Source organism: Mercenaria mercenaria, chromosome 3, assembly GCF_021730395.1.
Source record: "Mercenaria mercenaria strain notata chromosome 3, MADL_Memer_1, whole genome shotgun sequence".
Taxonomy (NCBI): Eukaryota; Metazoa; Mollusca; class Bivalvia; order Venerida; family Veneridae; genus Mercenaria; species Mercenaria mercenaria.
In genome coordinates, this window is record NC_069363.1 from 38,698,167 (window position 1) to 38,720,882 (window position 22,716).

At 33.4% G+C, this 22,716-nt stretch overlaps 1 protein-coding gene across 1 annotated transcript in view; it reads left to right on the forward strand.

Moving 5' to 3' along the window:
• Positions 1-312: 312 nt before the first annotated feature.
• The window catches only part of LOC123525025 (potassium voltage-gated channel protein Shaw-like), a 167,826-nt gene continuing 145,422 nt past the window's right edge, over positions 313-22,716 (forward strand). Inside the window, exon 1 of the mRNA XM_045303695.2 lies at positions 313-1,449. Within this exon, the coding sequence (XP_045159630.1) occupies positions 1,110-1,449 (340 nt within the window). The 5' untranslated portion in view covers positions 313-1,109. The remainder of the gene's footprint in view (positions 1,450-22,716) is intronic.

The window sequence follows — 22,716 nt, forward strand, 5'->3', positions numbered from 1 at the left end:
TAAATAACAATACACCAGCTAGATGAACTTAAAGTAATGAATGCGTTTGTAAGTGTTTGCGACTTATTAAAAAAAAAATGTAATGGAAACTGCTTTTTGAAACTTGTTTATACTGTACCTGATACTTGCTAAATCCATTTTCATTTGTTATATAAGCATACAAACTGAAAAACAAAACTTGCTTTTTTATACTTTACATAATGCTACGCTCTGATCAGCGCAAGCGATCGATTTTAGTGTGAACTAATCGAACATGCTTTGCTGACTCATGTGAATCATTGACATTTTCACTTTTGCTTTGACATGGCTCAATTAGCATATTCTAAAACGTTGAAAAAAAGTCAAAGCTTCAGTTTAGAAATTTTCTGTCATTGGAAAAACATCTGACTGGAATAACATTGGAATTAATTTACTTTATTAAGAGGGTGCTGGTTATTGGAAACTGGATATGTGGACACCATTCTCTCCAATTGGAATTTGCAACATAAAATCTATCGCACGTTCACAAATTGGATCGGATCGAACTATTACATCGTCTGGAATTGCATGAGATGAACATTTCGATACAGTCACGTGATCAACTGTTTCTTTGGTTTATGCCTAAAACAGCGAAAACAACATAAACCAATAAAAGGATGAGTTTATGTAGCTAAAATGGTCTAAAGCTTAAAGCATTCACATTGGAGCGAGTGCTCAGTGAGATACGAGCTCCATTAATTCCTTGCTTTAATGGATACCCTGCTATGATGTGGTTAATTATTAATTACAATCAACAACTACTGGGGGTTAGCGCAGGTTTTAATGCCAACGAAGAGGGAGAAGTACGTTGGAATTCGGAGAGAGAAGATTGGACAGTTTTTTCTCTAAATTAGGAATTATGTCCTGAACTTTCGGATTCCGTTTAATTAGTAGAGTAGTTTAAATGTGATTGTGTTTCTTGTTCAGATATTTTTCATATATATATATTTGTGAACAGTGTCATTTGTTGGAAAACATAACGCTGAAACATTTTCTGTTTTGGAGTTAAAATGGAGTACTTATTTTTGTAATGCCAAAATTTGTCGGCGATTGTTTGCCTTGACAAAGGAAACTTATGAACTAGGAGAGAAATGCTCGAGCATGACGGTGCGAACAAACCAGTTTACCTCGCCACCCAGGAAGCCGACTCGCTCTCGGATGATCTGCCAGGCGAGGAGACACCTGTCATTTCACCCGCCGATACCCTTCCCGCCAAAAATGATTCTCAGTACTCGGAGGATGAAGACCGAATAGTCCTGAATGTGGGCGGTGTCCGGCATGAGACACACTTGACAACACTGAGAAAAATAGAACACACGCGCTTGTCACGCCTAGCAGAGCAACACGAGTTTTCGGACAGCCAGAAAGAAGTGTATTTCTTCGACAGACATCCTGCGGTCTTCAATTCTATCATAGACTTCTACAGAAGTGGTAAGTCCTTGTTTTTATACTGAGTACACCATTTCATTTTTATGAACATTCGTTCCTATGCGGCCTATTAATGTATCGTTAAAATTTCCCATATATGAATTTCTATTCGATTTATTGGTCCTTTGCTTATTAATATCTATCTATCTGTGGTAATCGAAGTATCTATTTGTAATGACCATACACTTTATACGACAATAATTTGTTAAGGCTGTCTTTTAGGCGAGGATATTCTATTTTAAAGAACATTTGCCTTTGAGAAAGATTATTGTTTTCATGTCATATTGTTATTATTATATCATTTTTTAAGATACAATGAATTTGAGGAGATGGAGACATAATGCCAATTAATCATTACTTTAAATACACATTAGGAAGATATCTTACTTATCCATATCAAAGAATAAAAAATATGCATATTCAGCCTGCTATTAGAATAAACCCGTTTACTTGTCACACGCTAGAAAATAAACTAGGTTTTTAATCAGTGACTGTTTTAGATTTGATAATTATTTATACGATAAACATCAAAAACAACTGGTGATATATTCACCTATGGGTATGATTTGTTCGTAAACTTTTCAAGTTCGTATGCTTGTTATAGGCACAATGGTCCATATTATTAAACTGTTTTATATTGAATGTACGTACTTTTGGTTCTGCGAACGAAATTTGTGCCCTTCCATGCACGCTTGGTTTAATGCCATGCTTTCTTCCGTGTTTATATTTTCCAATATCATACAAAAAAGGAACTAATTTATGTCTCTTGTTAAAGATTTTACACAAAGGTGTCTATTTATATAGCTCACATAATAGAAGATACAATTAGGCTGGGTAATGTTGATCTAAATAGATACCCTCCGGCAGCAAAGTATGAAAATATGATTACAACGCTTTACCCTACTATCATACTATCTGATATCAGTAACATCCGATCTAACAATGTTAATTGTAACGGTGTAGCAGTTTAAGTTACACATGTCGACATGGTCTGTAATAAATGGTTATCTATAAATAACTTCTATGCTTCTTTTACTGTGTTTAAAATATTTTGGTTGACCAAATATAAGCTAACAGAGTTTTAAGAACGATGGAATTCAATTAAAGAATACGAACTATATATACTGTCTCAAAATACTGTAAAACAATGACTCCTGAGACATTTTGTAAGTTATTTCCTATCTGGAGGACGCCGTTTCGTGTGAGCAGACAAAGTTAGAAATTCTAGACATCTAATTTCATTATTCTTCGTGTTAAAAGGGAAAACTAAGAAATACAAGTAATTTTAGAACATATTTTCCTAAACCTTTGTTCATAATTAAGATATTCAGCGTTGCCATGTGGGATTCCTTCGTGTTGTTGTAACTGTGAAACGTTCAAAGACTCGGTAGATCAATGCTAATTGCATAGAAGTTGAAAGAGTCAATTAGCCTCAATAATCCTTTGTCTCGTCAAATGACAATTATCTTCTTTACGACACAAACTTTTTAGAAGTTGAAATGATAAATGCTGTTATAACTTCTGATCGATTAAGTCATGCAGGGAAAACGTGTTGAAATAAAGCAGAATGACGTTTTCAGTAAAAATACACCAGTGAGTGCTTTAACATTTCAAGTTAAAGTATGTTATATTAGGTTTCGATTTGCACTGCACATGTCATATATTTATGCATTATTGGCATCTAACATAACATATTTACTAAATATCATTCGTATTTTTATAAATATATGAAAGAGTAAAAAAAATTGACTTAATGCAGAATCGATTTTAAAAGGTATCTGAAATTCCCAGTTTACCCTGGTCAATAGGTGTATATAGGACTAGTCTTAAACATGTTTAAGCTATATTTTGCGAAATCCATCAATTTCAGCAGTAGTTTACAATTGATAAGCGAACAATATACATCCATATCAGGCTGCACAGATGTACAGGCTCGTCTGGACCCATACTGGTCGCAAAGCTCTGAAGTTGATTTTAACTCAACGGCGATGATTTCTTGTTTTCTTTGAAAAGTAAGGAGTACAATATACATTGTCCTATTTTGTTTGAAATAGCAAAGCAACCGTCAAAGTTTTCATAGTTTACTTCAGATACTCTCACTTTAACATGAGACTTCTTGTATCTACCAATCTGTCAAAATGACAAGGACTACAACCTGATTCTTTTAGATATTTAGTAACGTATAGTCTCTTTCCATTTCTTTGAAGGCAACAATTAACTTCACTGAGTATTTTCCTGTACAAGTTATAGAAGCACAATAAGCCCCAAGTTAGTGTTTTCTTTCTGTAGCAACTGAAAGCGAAACAGGATAACATATTTTAGACTAATTTTCTCAATTCCAGAGTAAGCAATAATGACCTGACCTGACCTCATTTCAGAAAATATATAACCTGATTATATGATTAGGCATTTCTCAACAGTAAAAACCTATCAGGTGTATAAATTATTCATTTTATTTTCCAATTTCCATAATATTTGCGGTAACTTAATTCAGTAAAAGTATGGAATTAAATAGAATACCGAATTGTTCGGATTCCGTATTCATCAATGGTTCAAGTTTTATATAAGTAAAAATGCTTGGGTGTCTGTACTTTACATTTTTTTTTTAATTACGTTACGATTCTACCATGAACTCGCAGAAATTACGATATATCTTCTATTCAAAGCAAAGTGCCTGATAAAGGCTTTTTTCAGTTGTCAAGATAAGACTAATTTTCGAAGTAAGCAATATGTGTTAAAAAATATTTTCTGACGAAATCAAAACAGCTAACAGCAGATGAAGTTGACAAAGGATAATTGTAGTCATTTTTATTTCTTACAGTTGAAGTATTGCTAAAAGGTGAATGTATGTCACTTTCAGCTTAACTTCCAACTATTTTCAACTTTCTCAGTGAACATTTATAAAGTATTTTAAAGCATCTAAAGATTATGTTATAAAAGAAAATTTGTAAAAACTGAACAAATACTAACTAGTATTCCTTATTGTTTTTCAGTGAACGTGGCTATTTATCATTGTACAAAATAAGAAGATTCAATTCTAAAACCTGATTTACAAGAAGCTGAGTTAACCTCTTGGGTCAGGCTTACCAAGAACTCTAGCCAGAGAAGTTAGAAACTTCTGTTTTAACAATGTTAATACCTTACATAATCCGAAATTTTTGTTCACATTCTTAAATGCCGGTAGTTATTTGATGGTATTATCCAAGTCTTATACAAGTGGGATTTTGTCCCTTTTTCATTTTTTTAGTATCCTGTTTACGTAAGACACACAAAATCTGTGAGAATGCTACAGTTCTGAATATACGTGCAGTTCACAGATAAAACTTGAAACACTTGCGTGAAAACAAACATGAGACTACAAGGACAGTAATTACGTAAAAACGTATTTTTGATAAAACGGTCACTTTTAAAACCATTAGCCTGCTGTCAGCAAGTGATTCTGGCAGAAGGCCTGCATTGTTCGCTAAATTTAATTTAAAGTAAATTTTCATTGAACACCCCTTCAAATAATAAATGGTTCTGCCAATTGAATGATGAATCAGTCCATTTTAGAAATTTAGCAGGCTAAAGGTTAAATGATATCACAACAAGTATGTTATAGTCTCTCTTATTGCCCAGTGCTTTGCGCTGGGCATTAAAGACGAGCGAGACTGTAACCAAGTGCGGTCAAATGCAACTTCAGCTACGAAAATGATACTGATATTGATTAAACAAGTCGAAATATAATCCCTAATAATAATAATAATATTAATAATAATGAATAATTCCTTTTTTAAGGCAAGATGTATTTTCTTGGTACTACTATTTACAGTGTTAAAAATGTATACATTGACATCATAAGAAAGGATTCATAGGAATAAAGTTAAAAGGTTAAAATGAGATACGGATAATTATGTAAATTCACCAAAAATTGAATGCAGCTTTCCATTTAGAATGCTAAACAAATGATAACAGGCGGCGGGACATTTATACATTATTGTACTGATAAAAAACAAACAAGATGAAATGTATCTATGGAGATATTTTCCAAACAAAAGTCAAAACGGCCCATTTACTTGTCTTTTACTTCGTACTTTCTCTTAATCTATCTGATGAAGTCTTTGTGCCAAATGAATTTATAAATTTTTCAAACGCTGTAGAGCGGTTGAATAAAAAATTAATCAAACGTGTTAAAATCTATTCACATAACTTTTGTTATAAACAGACGTACATAGATTTTGAAATTATTTGCCAACTGGGAATAGGCATTAGTTTTATACAGTCAATGAATCATGATTGCTTAAATGTACCGTGCATGTTTAATTACATGATATCCAGGCCATTTGATTGTTACAAACACATTTCTTGCATAAGTAGAGTATGTTAGGAAGTGCATTCATGTGTGCTGAACTGAAAAAAAAAATGGTAGACTATGCAGTTTCGGGCATAATAATCACCTCCAGTCCAGCAACCTATCGCGGAGTCAAATATTAAGTGAGGTAGAAAATGATGTCAGTATATAAAGAGCTGCTTGCCACAGTAATTGGCATACTAATTGACATTGTGCGTTTGCTTTAAGCATTCAAGTGGGTGGGAACTATCTTCCATGCAAAGTAGCAAAGTAAATATGAGCCGTGCTATGAGAAAACCAACATAGTGGGTATGCGATCAGCAAGGATCCAGACCAGCCTGCGCATCCGCGCAGTCTGGTCAGGATCCATGCTGTTCGCTAACGGGTTCTCTAATTGTAATAGGCTTTGAAAGCGAACAGCATGGATCCTGACCAGACTGCGCGGATGCGCAGGCTGGTCTGGATCCTTGCTGGTCGCATACCCACTATGTTGGTTTTCTCATGGCGCGGCTCATATGTGTAATATAGTATAGAAAGCCTTGGCAAAGGGCATTGTAGCTTGCAAGTTTGCCACGATAATGTCTGTCACATGAAAATTCCACTGCTTCTAGAAGCAGATTTGTTTTCATGTTCAGTCCTGCCTACATGGTATGGTTCAAATTGTTCGTACTAGTCATAGTCTGTAACTTCACTTTTCATTTTATGCTCTTGCCTGCACATAATTACATATAAGTACATAGGCTTATACAACTGAGGACAATATTTAGCATTTTATCTCGTAGAAGAGAAAGATAAACGTATAAATATCATGTCAGTAATCAATATAATACTGTGATGGATCAGCATTATTTACATAGACATTTCATATTTGTAGCAGGTTAGCTCTATAGACGCAATTATTGTTATTACTGGACGTCATAACTGACCAGCACGGAATATAGCCGATATAATGAATACCGTACATTACCGAGATATTTTGCTCATCAAAATGACGGCACTTGCCCGAAATGGACCGATTGTAAAAAAATCTTACAGCTATCATCGGTGGTTTTTGTATATTAACATCAAGCATTTCAATGTGAAAAGCTTTCAGGGACAGTAAATCGTAAATGTTCAAATATGTTCTGTACTTTTGATTTTATTCTTAGAAGATATATTATTTCAATTTTCAAGCCTTAGGATATTAAGAAATGTCTGGACTTTTCTACCGTCCCACTTTTCATTTTTATACAATAATGTTGAAAAGTGATGGATTTGCTGAGATATTTAACCATTTGTCTATTCTTTGTTTGAAGAAATAAAACGAATATCGAAAGGATATTGTGCTGATTCTAGTGTTGCTGCGCAGCCTTCGTAATCTAAAATTGTGTCTGCAACATATCATAAAACCATATGTATACACAAAGGAAATAAGCACAAAAATAAAGAATTCATTAATATTAGGGAGTACTTGTGTCAAGTTTTAATAACATTATTATTTCATTCATTATTTGTCTTAAGCTAAGCTATCATTGCATCACGCCACATCTGACGTATCTTGAATAAGATATGACTTGAGAGTCATGGAATGAATTTACTCATACATATAGCAAGCAAAGGTAGTGCGGCTTATTTGATTCCCCAGAGTTGTATTGTATCGAATTAAGTGCTTATATTATCAGTTCTAAGTACGTTATGTAGATAATTTGTTATTTAATAATACATATTGTCGTAACTGAGTACCTATACATTGTATTTACGTGTCAGGTACACAATATGAAATCCGGAATATTTAAAAAAATCCGAATTCAGAATAGACTGAATACTTTTTGTCACGTCTAGGTGTTGAAGAAAATGAAATATTTTCTTTTAACATTATGTGCAGACGTGTTATAGTTAATGTTCAAAAGAATCCGTTAGCTTACAAATTAAAGGCACTGACCTCCAGATTTTGGCTAATAAAGATCTTTCTTTAAGATTGAAGTTTGGTCATTAGAACATTAGAATATGAGTTTTTGTTTCTAAACTATCTTAAAAATGCCAAATCAAGAAGAAAAAGATGCCCGCGTTGGGAATCGAACCCGGACCGCCGCGACAATAAAGAACTTTTCCGCCGTCGTATGGAGGATTTTGTGTTTACTGCGTGTTAAATATAGATATTTATAATCAAGGTAGTTAACCTCGAGTAAAGCGTTACAAACGCTTTACGACTTTCATTGTAAAATATAGTAAAAACAACTAATTCTAATATGTTTCCATAACATATAGTCTGTACTTAAGCAATATAGCATTGATTTCCAGATATCTAAACAAAAATAGTTTTTATTGTTGTCGCACCATCTGGAGGCCAGTCCCTTTATCTCTTAACAGACCTGTTTTTCTTTTCCAAATAAAAGCATAAATATTTCAAACGTATCTGAATGTCTTGCCGAGTTTTCATGCTTCTTCTTCTTATCCTCGTCCTTTTCATTTCTTCTTTTTCTTTTTCGTCTTCTTCCTTCTTCTTCATTATTTTTTCTTTTTCTTTTCCTTCTTCTTCTTTTTTTTCAGTTACAAACCAATCTTATTAACAATATTAACAACACATTTTTCTCTTAATATGTTGTTTGTCGTTAGATTGTAGCTTTTTATGTAACAATACAAACCCCTTTAAAGTCATCATTAGAATATGCAAATATGTATTCTTCTAGACACTTTGGTGTGCAAATATTTGGAAGAGTTTTCGTGAGAATAAAGATGATTGAACAAGGTTATCCTGTTCTCTTGTAGACACTGCATTGATATTCCATCAATTGCAGACAGGATCTTAGATCAAGGACAGATCGTATCTACCGCAAATAATGCTAAACAATGAAATTACACCAACATGCCTCCAGATTCTTGTCGATTTATTCTGTAAATCCAGAAAGCAATTTAATACGTTTGTAACTAAGTATAAAATGTGAAAATAATATATTTCGGGAGTGTTTGAAGGTATATTTATGGCAACTCTTTCCTCTGTTAATCAAAGGGTAAAAGGTATGTGATCTAAAATTATGCGATGTATTATGCACTTAAACGCTTACATTACAATGATTATGTCGCTAATACTAAAATTAGTTTATAACATTAAAAATTATCTCTATCTACTAGTCGTTAGAATGATATCATATACATGTTTCGTTAATTGCTTACGTCTGGAATACGGACAATCGCTTACATTACAATGATTATGTCGCTAATACTAAAATCAGTTTATAACATTAAAAAACATTTCTATCTACTAGTCGTTAGAATGATATCATATACATGTTTCTTTAATTGCTTAAGTTTGGAATATGGACGGTACACTGATATGTGTTACACTACTTAAGTATATTTTATTACAATGGAACATTTTACCTGTATGTTTATTTATTTTGTTTGACTTTATAATACTGGATATTTCAAATGTGCTTGGTCTAATATTGGCTAACAATTAATTCTACTTGGTATGAGAGTATTAAAATCAAATGGAAAATAGCAATTGGTATCCCATTTCTGACGAATAATGTAAATTGAATGAGTTAACAAGTTTATTACAAGGAAAATATTTCTATTTAACTTCCGAGACAAGTATAATTCTTTCAAAAGTTCTTTCTCAGAGCAGTCCTCAAGTTATTTGGCTTTATTTCGATTGGTTGATATCATTCTAAATGTCCTCCTGATTTTAGGAAGACGTTTTCAGAAAACCGAAAACTAACTCTTAACTGCCCCAGGAGCCACAATAAAAATTTCAATTGCAAGTATATACATGCAGCTGTTTTGACAACACGAAAAGTTCGATTTCTTTTTGAATTTGTGAGTAAACGATGAATTCACTGGGTAAAAATGTTTCTATGTGCAGTAATGGAGCATGATTAATAAAAACACAAGGTTTCCTTATATAAGTAAAACAAAGAGAAAAACTTTAAAACCCTTGAATCACAAAATTGCTTAATCGCAGACACTTGAAGACATATGTCATAGTATATAACAGCCTCGAACTTCTATAACCAATCAAAGAATGCCAGTACTTCAAATCAATCAATATTTGCTTTAAGTGTACGACACAAAAAAAACACGAAGTGAATTATTTGTAATCTTTCGCATATGGATTTTTTACAATGATAAATAAATTAAAGGGTATATAGAAATATTTTTGAAAATGTATTCATTTCTTTGGTTATTTTTGTATCAGTCATTCATCTTATGGTATACAGTGACGTAAATCAGCATTCTGACCAAAATGCGTTAAAATAACGATTTTTAAGAAATAAATGTACGACTTATTGTTATGAGGAATGGTACGAATATACCATTGCGTGAACACACTTTAAACAGAATTTGCTGTTGCCTAGCTGCAGTCGGCAATTAGGTTACCGGAGGACGAGCCTTACATGAAAGTGCCTTATCTTCCGTATTTATCAAAGTTAGAAATAATTAAACTCCTTAAGGAGGTAGGTTACCTTGTTACAAGGGTAAATTCAAATTAGTTGAACCGCAGCATCTTTTTGTATTTCGTGTAATATGAAGTTTTAACTGCTAAAATCTCAGTTTCGTTTGCCTCTGTCCCTTCAAGTTTAATTTTTATCTAGGTTTGAAGAACATGACCCTCCAAAGGTATTTCATATTGAAAGAAGAAGGAAAATACGGATATTTAACACTTTTCAGTGTATTTTAGTTTCATTGATATCCGTACACGTCAGCATAATCTATAATTTTACTAGCACGCACGTTAGCTTTCTAATATAAGCTTAAAATGTATATGTCGCGGGGCTCGTGTTTCCATGGTAACGCATTTTCTCTCATTTTTGAACAATTATGTATAAAAATAGGGGTTTTCGACGGCTTAAGTGCCATTCTGTTAATGACCAACATGGAATATCTGGGTAATATTATTAGCAAAATACCAAGCACTATACATGGTACCCTATTTTTCTTAAAGTTTAAAGTAACCATGGCAACATAGATGTTTAAAATGGCTTATATCTTGCTTTTTTTCGTAATTTCTTATAAAATAATATTGAATAAGATTATCTTTCTAGTTGAGGTAGCTTTAAAACATATTATTTCTAACGTAAGTTATATTTTCGTGTTATCTGCATTTATTCAAACAAATTTCAAGGCTTAGAATACTTACAACAGTACCCCTCGTCTGGCATTTTTCATGGAAAAATCGTTCAGCATGCTACTATTATTCTCATGGATATTGTTGAAATGAAAATAAAAAGCCGAAGCTGTGTTTCTTAAATAGACTAGTGTCAACGCTTTTGAATTTTACATTTAGATACATAGGTCACGGGCTTCGTTTCCATGGTAACATCAATTCAATTCAAGAAACCACAATTTTCTACTGAAATTTGAACACTTTTAGATCTTAGTTTTAGTATATAAGTAACAAATTATCAACGGAACCTGAAAAACAGGTATCACAAATCAAACTGCTAGATTTTTTATTTGAAAATGGCCGTAACAAGTAACCTCTCACCCAACTATATTCCAAATAACATTGGTTACCACCATCCATTTTCTTACATTCCGCATAACATTTCAATATAACTACATAAAAGAAGCAAAATATTGATTATTTTTCAGAGCAAAAGACTCATAAAAAATATTTCAGCAAATAATGGTTATTTGAAAATAGTTTGAATAAAGAAAATGCACAGAATTACGTACTTTCAAGATAAAAGCTATTAATTTTGCGCGGTAACTGACACGTAACGTCATGACGTCAATGACGTCATTTTAAGGCAACATTGTTTTGAAGCGTTTCTGCGGCAATTTATTCATTATTTCTGCATTATTAAACCATAAAGCGTCAGATCGAAGACAGGTCTATGATTTGTTTTCAGAAGAATGAATAAACAAACACATTTAGTTTGTCGTAAACGTCGTCGTAAATCGTCACGTTAGCTTCCGGTTGGACATGCGCACATACAAATATAAAGGTAACCTACCTCCTTAAGTTCTTTGATCGAAACTTACGTGTGATAAGGAATTCCTTAGCCGAGTTCAGTTTGTGATTACGGATACATTTATATACAGAAAAACAATCAATGCCATTTTAATTTCCTTGAAAATGTTCTTGAAATTATAGAATATATATGACGCCCTTATACAAACCAGGTATAACCAATTTGTTATGGATAGTATGATACTCAAATTTATATCATGCTTTTTATTGGAAACAAAAATTAATTGTCATTACCAATTAGCAGATTCCCTGCAATCTGACAATTAAGACATTAACTGTGACAGGGCCTTTGACGGCTATGGCCGCACCGTTACACGTTCTCTCCCTAAGGTAATATCAATGTATAACCTATGACCATGTTTAGAAGACATATCTGAAATCTTTTTGAACGCAATATTTTTTTGATTTTATATGGTTTGACTTTCATGTTAAACCTGAGACGCAAATTGTTCAGTGATTGCCGTCTGTCTCCTGTATAAAATGTAGTTTACTATCAAACAAATGTAGTATCAGCTGGCATACCAGATAAAGGCTTATACATTTTTGTTCACTCTTGAAGGCATAGAATGTAAATATAGTTTTGTTTCTTTCTTTTATGAAGAACAGTACACACAAAGACACAAATAAAACCTTCCATCAGTCATGCATAGATGTAAATAGCTCAAATTAAAACAAAATTACCTCTAGTAAAAACATTTAGACATCAAGGACAAAATAAACAAATACAGGCACCGCCTTGAATGAGCCAGTTGTAAAAGCACCAGTTGGAAGTATATACCATGTAATAGTATGCACACCAATCATGTTCCAAAGTTAAATTAAATTAAGTAATGAGAAACAAAGAAACAAAATTAAGCGTTTTTATACTTTAGATTATATTTATTTTTACTGATGTGGCATAGTTACCAGTAAGATTAATGTTTGCTTTTGTATTTGAATCTTCACAATTCAACTTTGTTTACTATTCTTCCATGTTCTGTATAAAGAATTATGATATCAGATTCAAATCTTTTTTAATTTTCATCGTTTGTAAAGCTTACTTAAGCCAAACGCTTCAGGTTGGGTATTAGAAAAGGTTGGTACCCCGGCATCCGGTGTCTGTCTGCCGACGGACGAATTCACAATCACCAAATTGAGTCGGTTGCATAATTTTGGACTCCTTGAAATTATACGAATAGTTCTCTTGTTTATCAAACATGCATTTTCACAGGTTAAACAAACGGCTGAAATGGTTGAAGCATATTTCTAAATGTTTAAAGCTTTAAGTGTTTTTCATTTTTCAAAATGTCAGGAACTACCAAAATGTTGTTTTTTTTTTCTCCTAATAAACTGCTTATTTAATCACTTGTTTCTCTGCCCTTTACATTTGTTACTGATCCCTCTCAATAGTGAACGCGTTATTTTCTCAAGTTCCCGGCATAAAATGGAAAATCTGATCCGAGAAATAATACATCTACCGCATTTTTTTCACAAACAGACACCCGTGGGAATGCTTCGTCAGCGTTGCTATTCTTTTCCTTCCCTTTTTGAAGCTTTACAAGGAACATGCATATACTCTGGAATGATTCCTTTCAGAAAAATAATCAAATTTCAGTTATATGAATTATTGCGTCATTGCGATATGTATTGATACAGCATTCGCCTGTTATTTATGTATAGACTACGACGCCTTGTGAAATTTCATCAGTTATTGAGTCTGTAGAAAAACCCTTTATAATCAAATCGCTGACTTGAGATGAAAGACTAAAAATCGCTATAAATGGTTTTTGAACAAAAGTGAGCAATGTTACTCGTTGAAACAAAAAGGTAAATCATGTAATTTCTCGCTACATTTGCTGTTTTTATGACTTTTGCTTTCTCTTACTACTACTATTTGGGAGAAATTATGATAATTTTCACTTTGTCTGAATTCATATTCTTAAAGGTATCATTGTGGATTCTCATTCTCATATATAGTGTCCTTGATATTTTATATTAATCTATCACTTTTGTATCATCAAAGCGAATCACTGACATATCAACTCTTTACTCTACATAGTGGTTGACCCCCACCCCCTCACACGCACACACACAAGCACATACGCACAAGAAAAGAACTTTACTTAATTAATACGGTATTTGTTCGCTGATGTTAGAGCCTTTTTCAGCGGGGATTTTATTTACATTAGGTTGTCTAACTTGTTGAAAATAGGGCAAGTGCGAGGTTGGCATGCCCTAAACGCGTTTAAACCCCCCAGTTTCATTTATATAGGTTACTGACCTTCCAAGGCGGTGCCCCTATTTCAACTGGTTTTCTGTCTGTCTTGTATTTTCTGTTGCGTGTGTCGTCTTGTTTGTTGTAAGTGTTTTCTTTTCCCCTTCCTTTCCCCACACGATTGTTTTTTCCTGCTTATAGGTGTGTGTTTATGTGCTTGTGTGTCTAAAGCGGTGTCCTACAGTGGTCTTGTATCTTACTTGTCTGTTTTATATGTTAGTTAGTTGTGTGTGGTTGTGTGTTTATCTTTGGTACATGAATGTCTGCGCTATTGTGGTTTACGTACGTTGTAGTGTAACTGTGATTAAGAAACGTAGCATTCCCTTTGTATATTCATCCTTGTTCTACTTTCCCCTTCAACCTCCTCCCCCCCCCCCCCCCTTTACCACTTCCTCCCCATCTATCTATGGCATAAATTCATATGTACTTGTTAGATTTTTGAAGCAATCTGTCTGTAATATTTTTCCGCTACAGCTTCTTTTTATTGTGGGCCTACTTTGCAAATGCGTGGCTCTGAGGCCTAGGTAAGATAAGATAAGATAAGATAAGATAATCTTTTATTATAGTGACTTGTGTTTACGTACATAATAATGAACAGGCATATATACAATAATAGAGAACACCCGGCCACACGGGCCTATAAGTCACCTTAATTAACAATGTGACATTTAAACGCAATTATACACAAATGGACAAATTAATGCTCATTCTATATAGAAACTCAATAATCAATATCACTCAGTTTAACGTTTTTAAATGAAAATGATAAATAAGAAACGTAGCGTCAGACCTGTAAACATATATACACATACACACACATATGCTCTTGTATGTTATTACAAGGTTTTAGTGCTCTGTGCTTCGGAGAAATCTTCCCTTACTTATTATCTTTTGTAATTTCTAGCATGTTCAAGTATGTCAAAACTGTGATAATACACGTCCCGAGATTTTGAATAAGAAATCCGCATAGATGTTCAGCCAATAACCTACCAGTGTGATATTTATTAACCACACGCTTAATTAACGCACGCAAGTTAATTGATGATTATGCTCCACCTCATTACTTAACTATTCTGTAAATGAATATTGGATGACTATATCCGCAACCCAGTTTTGATATAAACAATATTAATTTAGTTCTTACAATAATACTTATTTAAAAAGTTGTACCCATGAACCGCAAATGAAATATGCCAAACAATGAAACTGTAAAAATGTCTTTTTTATGTTTTAATAACTAGGAACACTTAATAATTTCCTAGAATCTGTCCTGTTATTGTCCGTCCCATTTCGTTGATGATACATGTGAAACAAATTAAGATATCACTTTATATGAAAATTATGAGGTCATCAAATTTCCCATGAGATTTATAAAAAAAACATGACTAGGAGTGAACACTATTTTATAGGCAATGCTGAATTATTATAGTGACATGCGGTTTGGCATTTGTAGTTGCCATTTGCCAGTATCATGTTACCTGTAACAGAAGAACTTGCCCTACATACTTCTGAATTCATAACAAAAAGCTAAAACGCCGTCATTTTAATTACATTGATCAATAGATGAAAATTTAAAAGTGATAAGATAACGAAAATGAATTGCAAATGTCAAATGAGACCTTGTAACAGTATGTGAATTCCGCACAGAAACACCTGAATGTATGGAAACCGATGTACACATTGCAGATGAACCAAAAATATCACAAAGTATTCCACGAGGTAACTGTTTACCTCAAATAAGTGAGAATTTAATTATGGAATAGGAAATTGAATGTTTGATTAAGTGATTTTTAAAGTCACGCAGCTGTACTGTATAGCTAGAGTGTCGCCCCATGGTCTATTCCGGTCTGCTGGCATTATGTTTATAAAATCTATTGGCCATTATAGATACAATTCTTCCATAAACGTGCCGAAATATCCACTTGGGATTCCAGCATCAAATGCACAAGTTTATTACTGAATCCCATAGGCTCTGAACAGAACATTAGTATTTTGAATACGTCGATTTGTATTAAATTAATTTGAAGTCATTATATGTCATCTCTAAAAGACAAATTCATGACGGCATTTTATGAATAATAGATATCCTTTTTCCATTTTATTTTCAGAATGTTGACTTGCATTTTGTTTTATGGCTCCCTCTCCAAATAGAAAAGACATTTACGTCCCCGATCAAAATAATATGCTAAGATATGTACGTTCGATATCGGACGGTTGTCTAAACCACTGGATCAAAGAAGCCGCTATTTGCTTCAATTTGTAAATTAATTAATTAAATATCTGGGTCTGTTCCAGTGTCCAGGAACGACGTAAAAGCTAACTGAATTACTTGTACTGAATAACACTGTATTCGACAAAGGCATGTAATTATACTCTCTTTTATTTTGATGTTTAACCTCGAATCGTGCTTACATGGATGTAAGCAAGAAGATTTAAATGATTTTTTGTCCTTCTTTTAGACGAATTTTAACGAACGAAGGAAAAGGGTAGAAATGTTTTAAGGGCGTCATTTATAAAGTTGACTGTACATGACCTTTTTCTGATTATGTCTTTCGGTCGAATTGAAGTGAGAATGTATGGTAGAACATAATAATATCTCATTACTATACTCTTATATCTCAGTTTTGATAAACAAGAATATTTTCATCACTTCACTCTTAGGAAGAAAGTAAACCTTAGGTATAAAGCCTGTTTAAGTTTTCCGGCAATCATGAATCGCTCGTGCTTTTGAACCAGAACGACATTGATTGATTTATTGCTTCTTCTGTATTTGATATTGAGTTCGGATAGGTGAGAGTTTTAATTTGTCTTTTGTGGTCATACTTTTGCATATCGGTGCTTTTATTACATTCTTATATATTATATATATAAGTATTTTTTTAATCCGAGCTGATATCTCAGGCCGTGAAATTCTTACTTTATCGTAGTCAAATATCCGTGGACATTTTATTAAGACTGCATTTTATAAAAATACTTGTACATCTCCTTTAAAAATTTGTCACGAAATGCCGGACTAAAATGTGCGAATGACTAGATGTAATTGATACCATTGATTTCCATAGACTTGTGGGTACAGCGAGCTTGATAAAAAAACTAAATCGGGTTAGTATCTTTGGATTAGCAGACTTGGGACACAAAAGCCATATTATATTATGTTGCCAAATACAATGTTCGCAACAAGACCACAGCGAACTGACAATATTTTAGAAATATTCCAGACACATGCATTCAATTAAGGAAATAGGAAAATGTAAAATATTAATAGAAATGAGCCTATGGCAAGTGGGAATACATATTTTTCAGACATTCTTGCATTTGCAGCGGAGATCAATACAATATTATTTTGATAAAAAAGAGAGCAATTGACCTACATACGCAGCGTAACTTGATAACTTTGATACGCGAATAATGCTTATCATTCAATCATTCAACTGATTTCATTTGTGGATTAAAATCTTAATTTCTTCAATTAATTAAGTATTGACTGTGTCCTGCAATGTTAAGATCCAAGTATTTTGTTCTTTTAAATACTAACACCTGTTCAGAATTACCGTAAGCGATATTCAGCGAGTAAAACCGTGTCTTAAATTATTGAACTGGTTTAACATTCTCTAGTGGAACGTGACAAGGTACATGTATGAAGTAAAACATAAAACCAGTATTTTCTCAGTTCGCCAATTCAGACATGTTGCTTACGGTCATGAAGCCATATCACCAGCATCGTGAAACGCCTTACGTCACTACTTTTCTGTAGAAATGATTACAGACGTTGCATGTTCAATCTAGCCCAATATTTCTATGTTACTTAGTTGTTTACGCAAGATAATCAATAGATAGGTCTGTTTAAACCTTTGCAATGACATCAAACGCAGGTACACATTTCTAAAGTGTACAACTTTATAGAGGTACAAGCGTGGTATTATTGAATGCACTGGCTTTCTTGCATTACACCGCTGTGAAAATCACATATGTGGTTTTATAAAAACCGTTGCTATAGTTTCATATTTTATCATTTTCTTTTAGAAATTTACATGTACTGTAAAGAGATTATACTTAATCCCAAGTAATAACATGTTAAAGCATAGCAAAAGTTCCTTCTAGGGCACATCTACATAAATATATAATGATCATCTTGTAAAATTTTGGTTGCAATCTCTGTTTTAAATATTGGTCATCAGTGCGTGGAACCCCAGGATTGGATGCAAGGACAAGACCATTCTACCTTATTGACATATATTGGCTTATTTTTTCTGTTAAACATCATAATGTAGTGATTTGATGCGCTAACAGTCGAAGTCCTCGCACAAAACAAACTTAGTGGTCATTGATCAAGTAATTCATGGCTATTATTTGTCCTAAATCTCGTGAATGTGACATCCGGGCATTCGAGCGTGAATTTGTTGCGCACAATGAGAGGGTTGCAATAGGGTTTATTTTCACATATTGACCATGCATTCGAAGGTAACGACGTATGTTAAACTTTGTGAGAAATAAGATGTTTGGCATGTTTCAACAACCCTACTTTTCCATCCCCGGGTTTAGTAATATGTAATCCACGGAGCGCGTTCAACCAGAAAGGAAAGAATAATTTTAACGCCAGAGGTTTTTTTTCTAAGGTCACCGAGTTTGATTGGCCAGCTTGTAATGACAACAGTTTGCGAGGTCAGTTGCTCAGTCAAGTGTGACTTACCAGTTCTAAGTGTTCCTTCTCAAGAGAAGGAACAATCAGAATATTAAAATGTAAAAATGTTTTACATTAAATCGTATAACGTAAACTTAAAATATAAAAATGATAATGAGCCGTGCCATGAGAAAACCAACATAGTGGGTTTGCGACCAACATGGATCCAGATTAGCCTGCGCATCCGCGCAGTCTGGTCAGGATCCATGCTGTTCGCTTTCAAAGACTATTGTTATTAGAGAAACCATTCGCGAACAGCATGGATCCTGACCAGACTGCGCGGATGCGCAGGCTGGTCTGGATCCATGCTGGTCGCAATCCCACTATGTTGGTTTTCTCATGGCGTGGCTCATATGACGTCAATTTAAAATCTGCTGTATTAAAAAGATCCATGTTGATCAACAAGCTGAACTTAATTAGACACAAATTTACTTTCTAATAATTCAGGCAGATGATAATATGATTAAGCTTTAATTTTAAGTTATCCAAAATTGAGTTTTCAAGTTCTTAGTTAAACACGTCGAACATGCGAACACATTTTATTGGAGATCTGAAAACATGTATTTTATTTTGAACATTACTGTGACTTGCATATGCGCTGGTATGTTGCAAAGAGATATAAACATACCTTTATACTTTATTTTTGCACATGATTCCAATCATTTATAACAATGTTATGAGGCTGGTATCATAATTACCGGAATACCCCTTGCCACGTCGCCATGTGTTTCTATATAGTCTACGGTGAATCTTGAATTGCCTTGAGAAAATAGAAGTCTCAAGACTTTCATATAAACTAATATTATCCAGTCAAATATTGTACGAACTCTCCGGCTGTTTGTCATGCAGAGTTAGTGGAAATATATCTGCTTGGATGGTCTTACTAAATAGAGCCATTATTGACATCTACTTATAACCAATTTAATAGTAATTAATTAACCCATCCAAAACATTTTTATTCATTGTTGGCTAAATGCAACAAATTCATTTGCAAAAACAGTAAAGGTGTACTAATTTTATTCAAAATCATCTAATATTTACATAGATATCTGTACATCTTCTCGTTTTACAACCGTTTAATCATTTCATGGAAATTTCTTTTCTACCATCTCGCGGATCTGGGCATTTGTCTAAGTTTTATTTGCTTCTTAATCGATAAATTTTATATAATCACTGTCTGAATGAGTGTTTCTTGCTGATGTTAGCAATTTTCAGAACACAAATGTTACTTCTTTCTTTTCCTATACAAGCACATTACCATTCGTGCTCAACAATTGTTTAAAATATGTTATCGTTATGTTCAGTATTTGATTATCACTGTTTGTTGTGTTTTTTGGGTATTCTTGTTTCTAGTATTTTCACGGTGCTGGAAAACTCCATCATACAACACGGAGTTGTAAGGTGGCTCTCTTGCTTTAAACCTTACCCTGCTAAATTTCTATAATGAACTTGTCCAGCTTTCAATTTGGATAGTACCATTACCTGTTAAAAGGAGTGCTTACCAAAAGATACTGACTGAATGGCGAGCAGTGCAAATCATGATCAGGCTGCACGGATGTGCAGGCTGATCATGAGCTACACTGGTCGCAAAGGCGTGTCCAGCATGATAAGGGTTAAATGACATATTATATTGCAGATGTGTGCATCAGTACCATTATAACTTCTCTTTGTTCCTTAAAATGGATTTCTCGATTCCAAAAACGTTTCTTTATGAAAAGTACATAACATTAAGCTGCATATTGAAACAGTTTACCGGAACTCAGCGTTGTTGCGTGCCTTTGAAAAGTGTTGACGTCGTTTCTGTACATGTATATGAATTTACATTTCCTACTCTTTGTGTGAATATGCTACTGTAATAAAATAGTGTTATAAAGGAAGCCATTTTGTCGTATTTGTAGGAAAAGATCAGATCATTTACTGATTGTAGATACGGAGAGGAATATTCGACTATATGGAAACTGTTTTGGAGGTATCTCGGCACAATATCGTTACTTATTAACAGTTACCTTCAAGTGAGTCCCACCGACCTCCAGCGTGAGATTTTTACCCAAATGGAGCCTTTCAGCACTATGTCCATCATATATACTGTTTTACAAGTGAAAACAACACATACTGATCTATCTTAGACTGCGATGTTTGAACTAGGGATATTGTATTCTTTTACCATTTATCTAAGACCTACTCGCTTTCATATGTTGTCCAGTTAAATTTACAATGCTTCTGTTTTTGTTTTGTTTTTGTTTCTTTCAGATTTTTTAAGTAATATTGCATGGCATTGCCACAATCTGAATCTGAGAAATATCAAGCCAGATGGTTATTACAATTTTTTCTGCTGAATACTGGATCATTAGTCTCAGATACTTTTTACTTTTTGTTTTGTTGCCATTATGTTATTAGATTACGGGATTGCCGGCACTTAAAACCCGATATAATGGTGTCCTGGTCATTCTCTTGTAATGGAAGGTCACAAAAGTTTGTTTTTTTTCACTAGTAGAAACCGATTGATGTCGTTTGGTCTTGACAGGATTAAAAGCCTCATTCTTTATTCAGCTCTATAAATGTACAAAAGTTACTCCGTGAAGATTTCAAGCAAAAGATCTTGGCATTTAGGATACCATTGCTATTTTTTCGCGGTAGATGATCGTCTCCGCAATCGGTTATCCCTGAGGTTTATTGAACTGCGGGCAAAACCCAGAATGAACAAACGCAGAATACACTTAGTCCATGTTTGTTTTGATCATTGCTTTTGTCTATTTTTGTCGTATGTATGACTAACGCATGGATAAATCAACCGCTCTTTTCAAATAATATACTGAATTTATACTTTGATCAGACTGTAATACATTATCCGCTTGAATATTCTTCTTTTTATTTCGATCATTAGAATGTGAGTAAACCCTCAAAGAAATAATTATGTCCGGTCGCTACAGAGTATTTGGTACTGAATTAAATCATAAAATTGTTATCATGTAGCATTTCTCACAAGAAAGTACAAGGAAATTCATTGATGCAAGCATCAAAGACGCCGCCAAGTGTTGTGTCTGAAGTACATTTATTGCAATATGAGAAATCACCTAATCATTACTTTATTAGTCTGACTGGCTACAAGTTATCAACATTAGCACATAAAACAATATATGTTAAAACATGAAGAATAAACATGATAGAAAAATTTTACCATGCAATATAAATCCTCTACCTGCAATGACATTAATATTGTGAGTAGGTGGTCCCTTTACATACAAAATTAAAGTAATTATTTCACTAACTAAGGTCACCTCCTGTGAAAAGTTCTTATATGCAGGAGCGTGTGTATGAAGTTTCACAGAAATGCAGTTTGTTGGGAAATGAGGAAATGTTGAAATTATTTCAAGCTTGTGGTTCACAGAAACCATTATTTTTATTTATTTGTATCATGTAATGTAATGAGTGTTTTCTATTTACTGATGAAGTTTTATGGATCTTAGTCACCTACATTATAGATTTCAGAATGCAGATTATACACAGCAATTTACTGTTTCCCTTGCCAAAAACAACCAAAACTTTTGTCCAAGAAAAGAATGATATAGCATAAATAATCTCTATATTGCCCCTATTCACAAATCATGAATCTTTCTTATATACTTTTGAATATCATAGAATTCATCTTTTTTCTCGGACGAACGATAAACTTGAAGTCCTTGTTGAACTGTAAGGTTACTAGGAGTATGTCAGTGTATAGTTAAAATCTAAATATTACAAGAAATTTAGCAAGCATAATAACCCACTGCCAAAGTGTAGGAAATATTTCAATGAAAATGATTTTTTTTTGTCAGGAATAGACAAATACAAAAACTATCTATTAAATTTAAAACAAAAAAGAAAAAAAAGAGCAAGTAACAAGATATAATAAAACCAGAGCAACTGACTAGTCATTTAAGATCAATGAACATATAAATTCAACAAGGAATTCTATTTTAAAGTCACTGATGCTTTGATAAGTTATTGTCCCATGGCTTTTGATATTTCGATCTAACCACATTTAAAGAAGTATTAACTTGTCACTGACA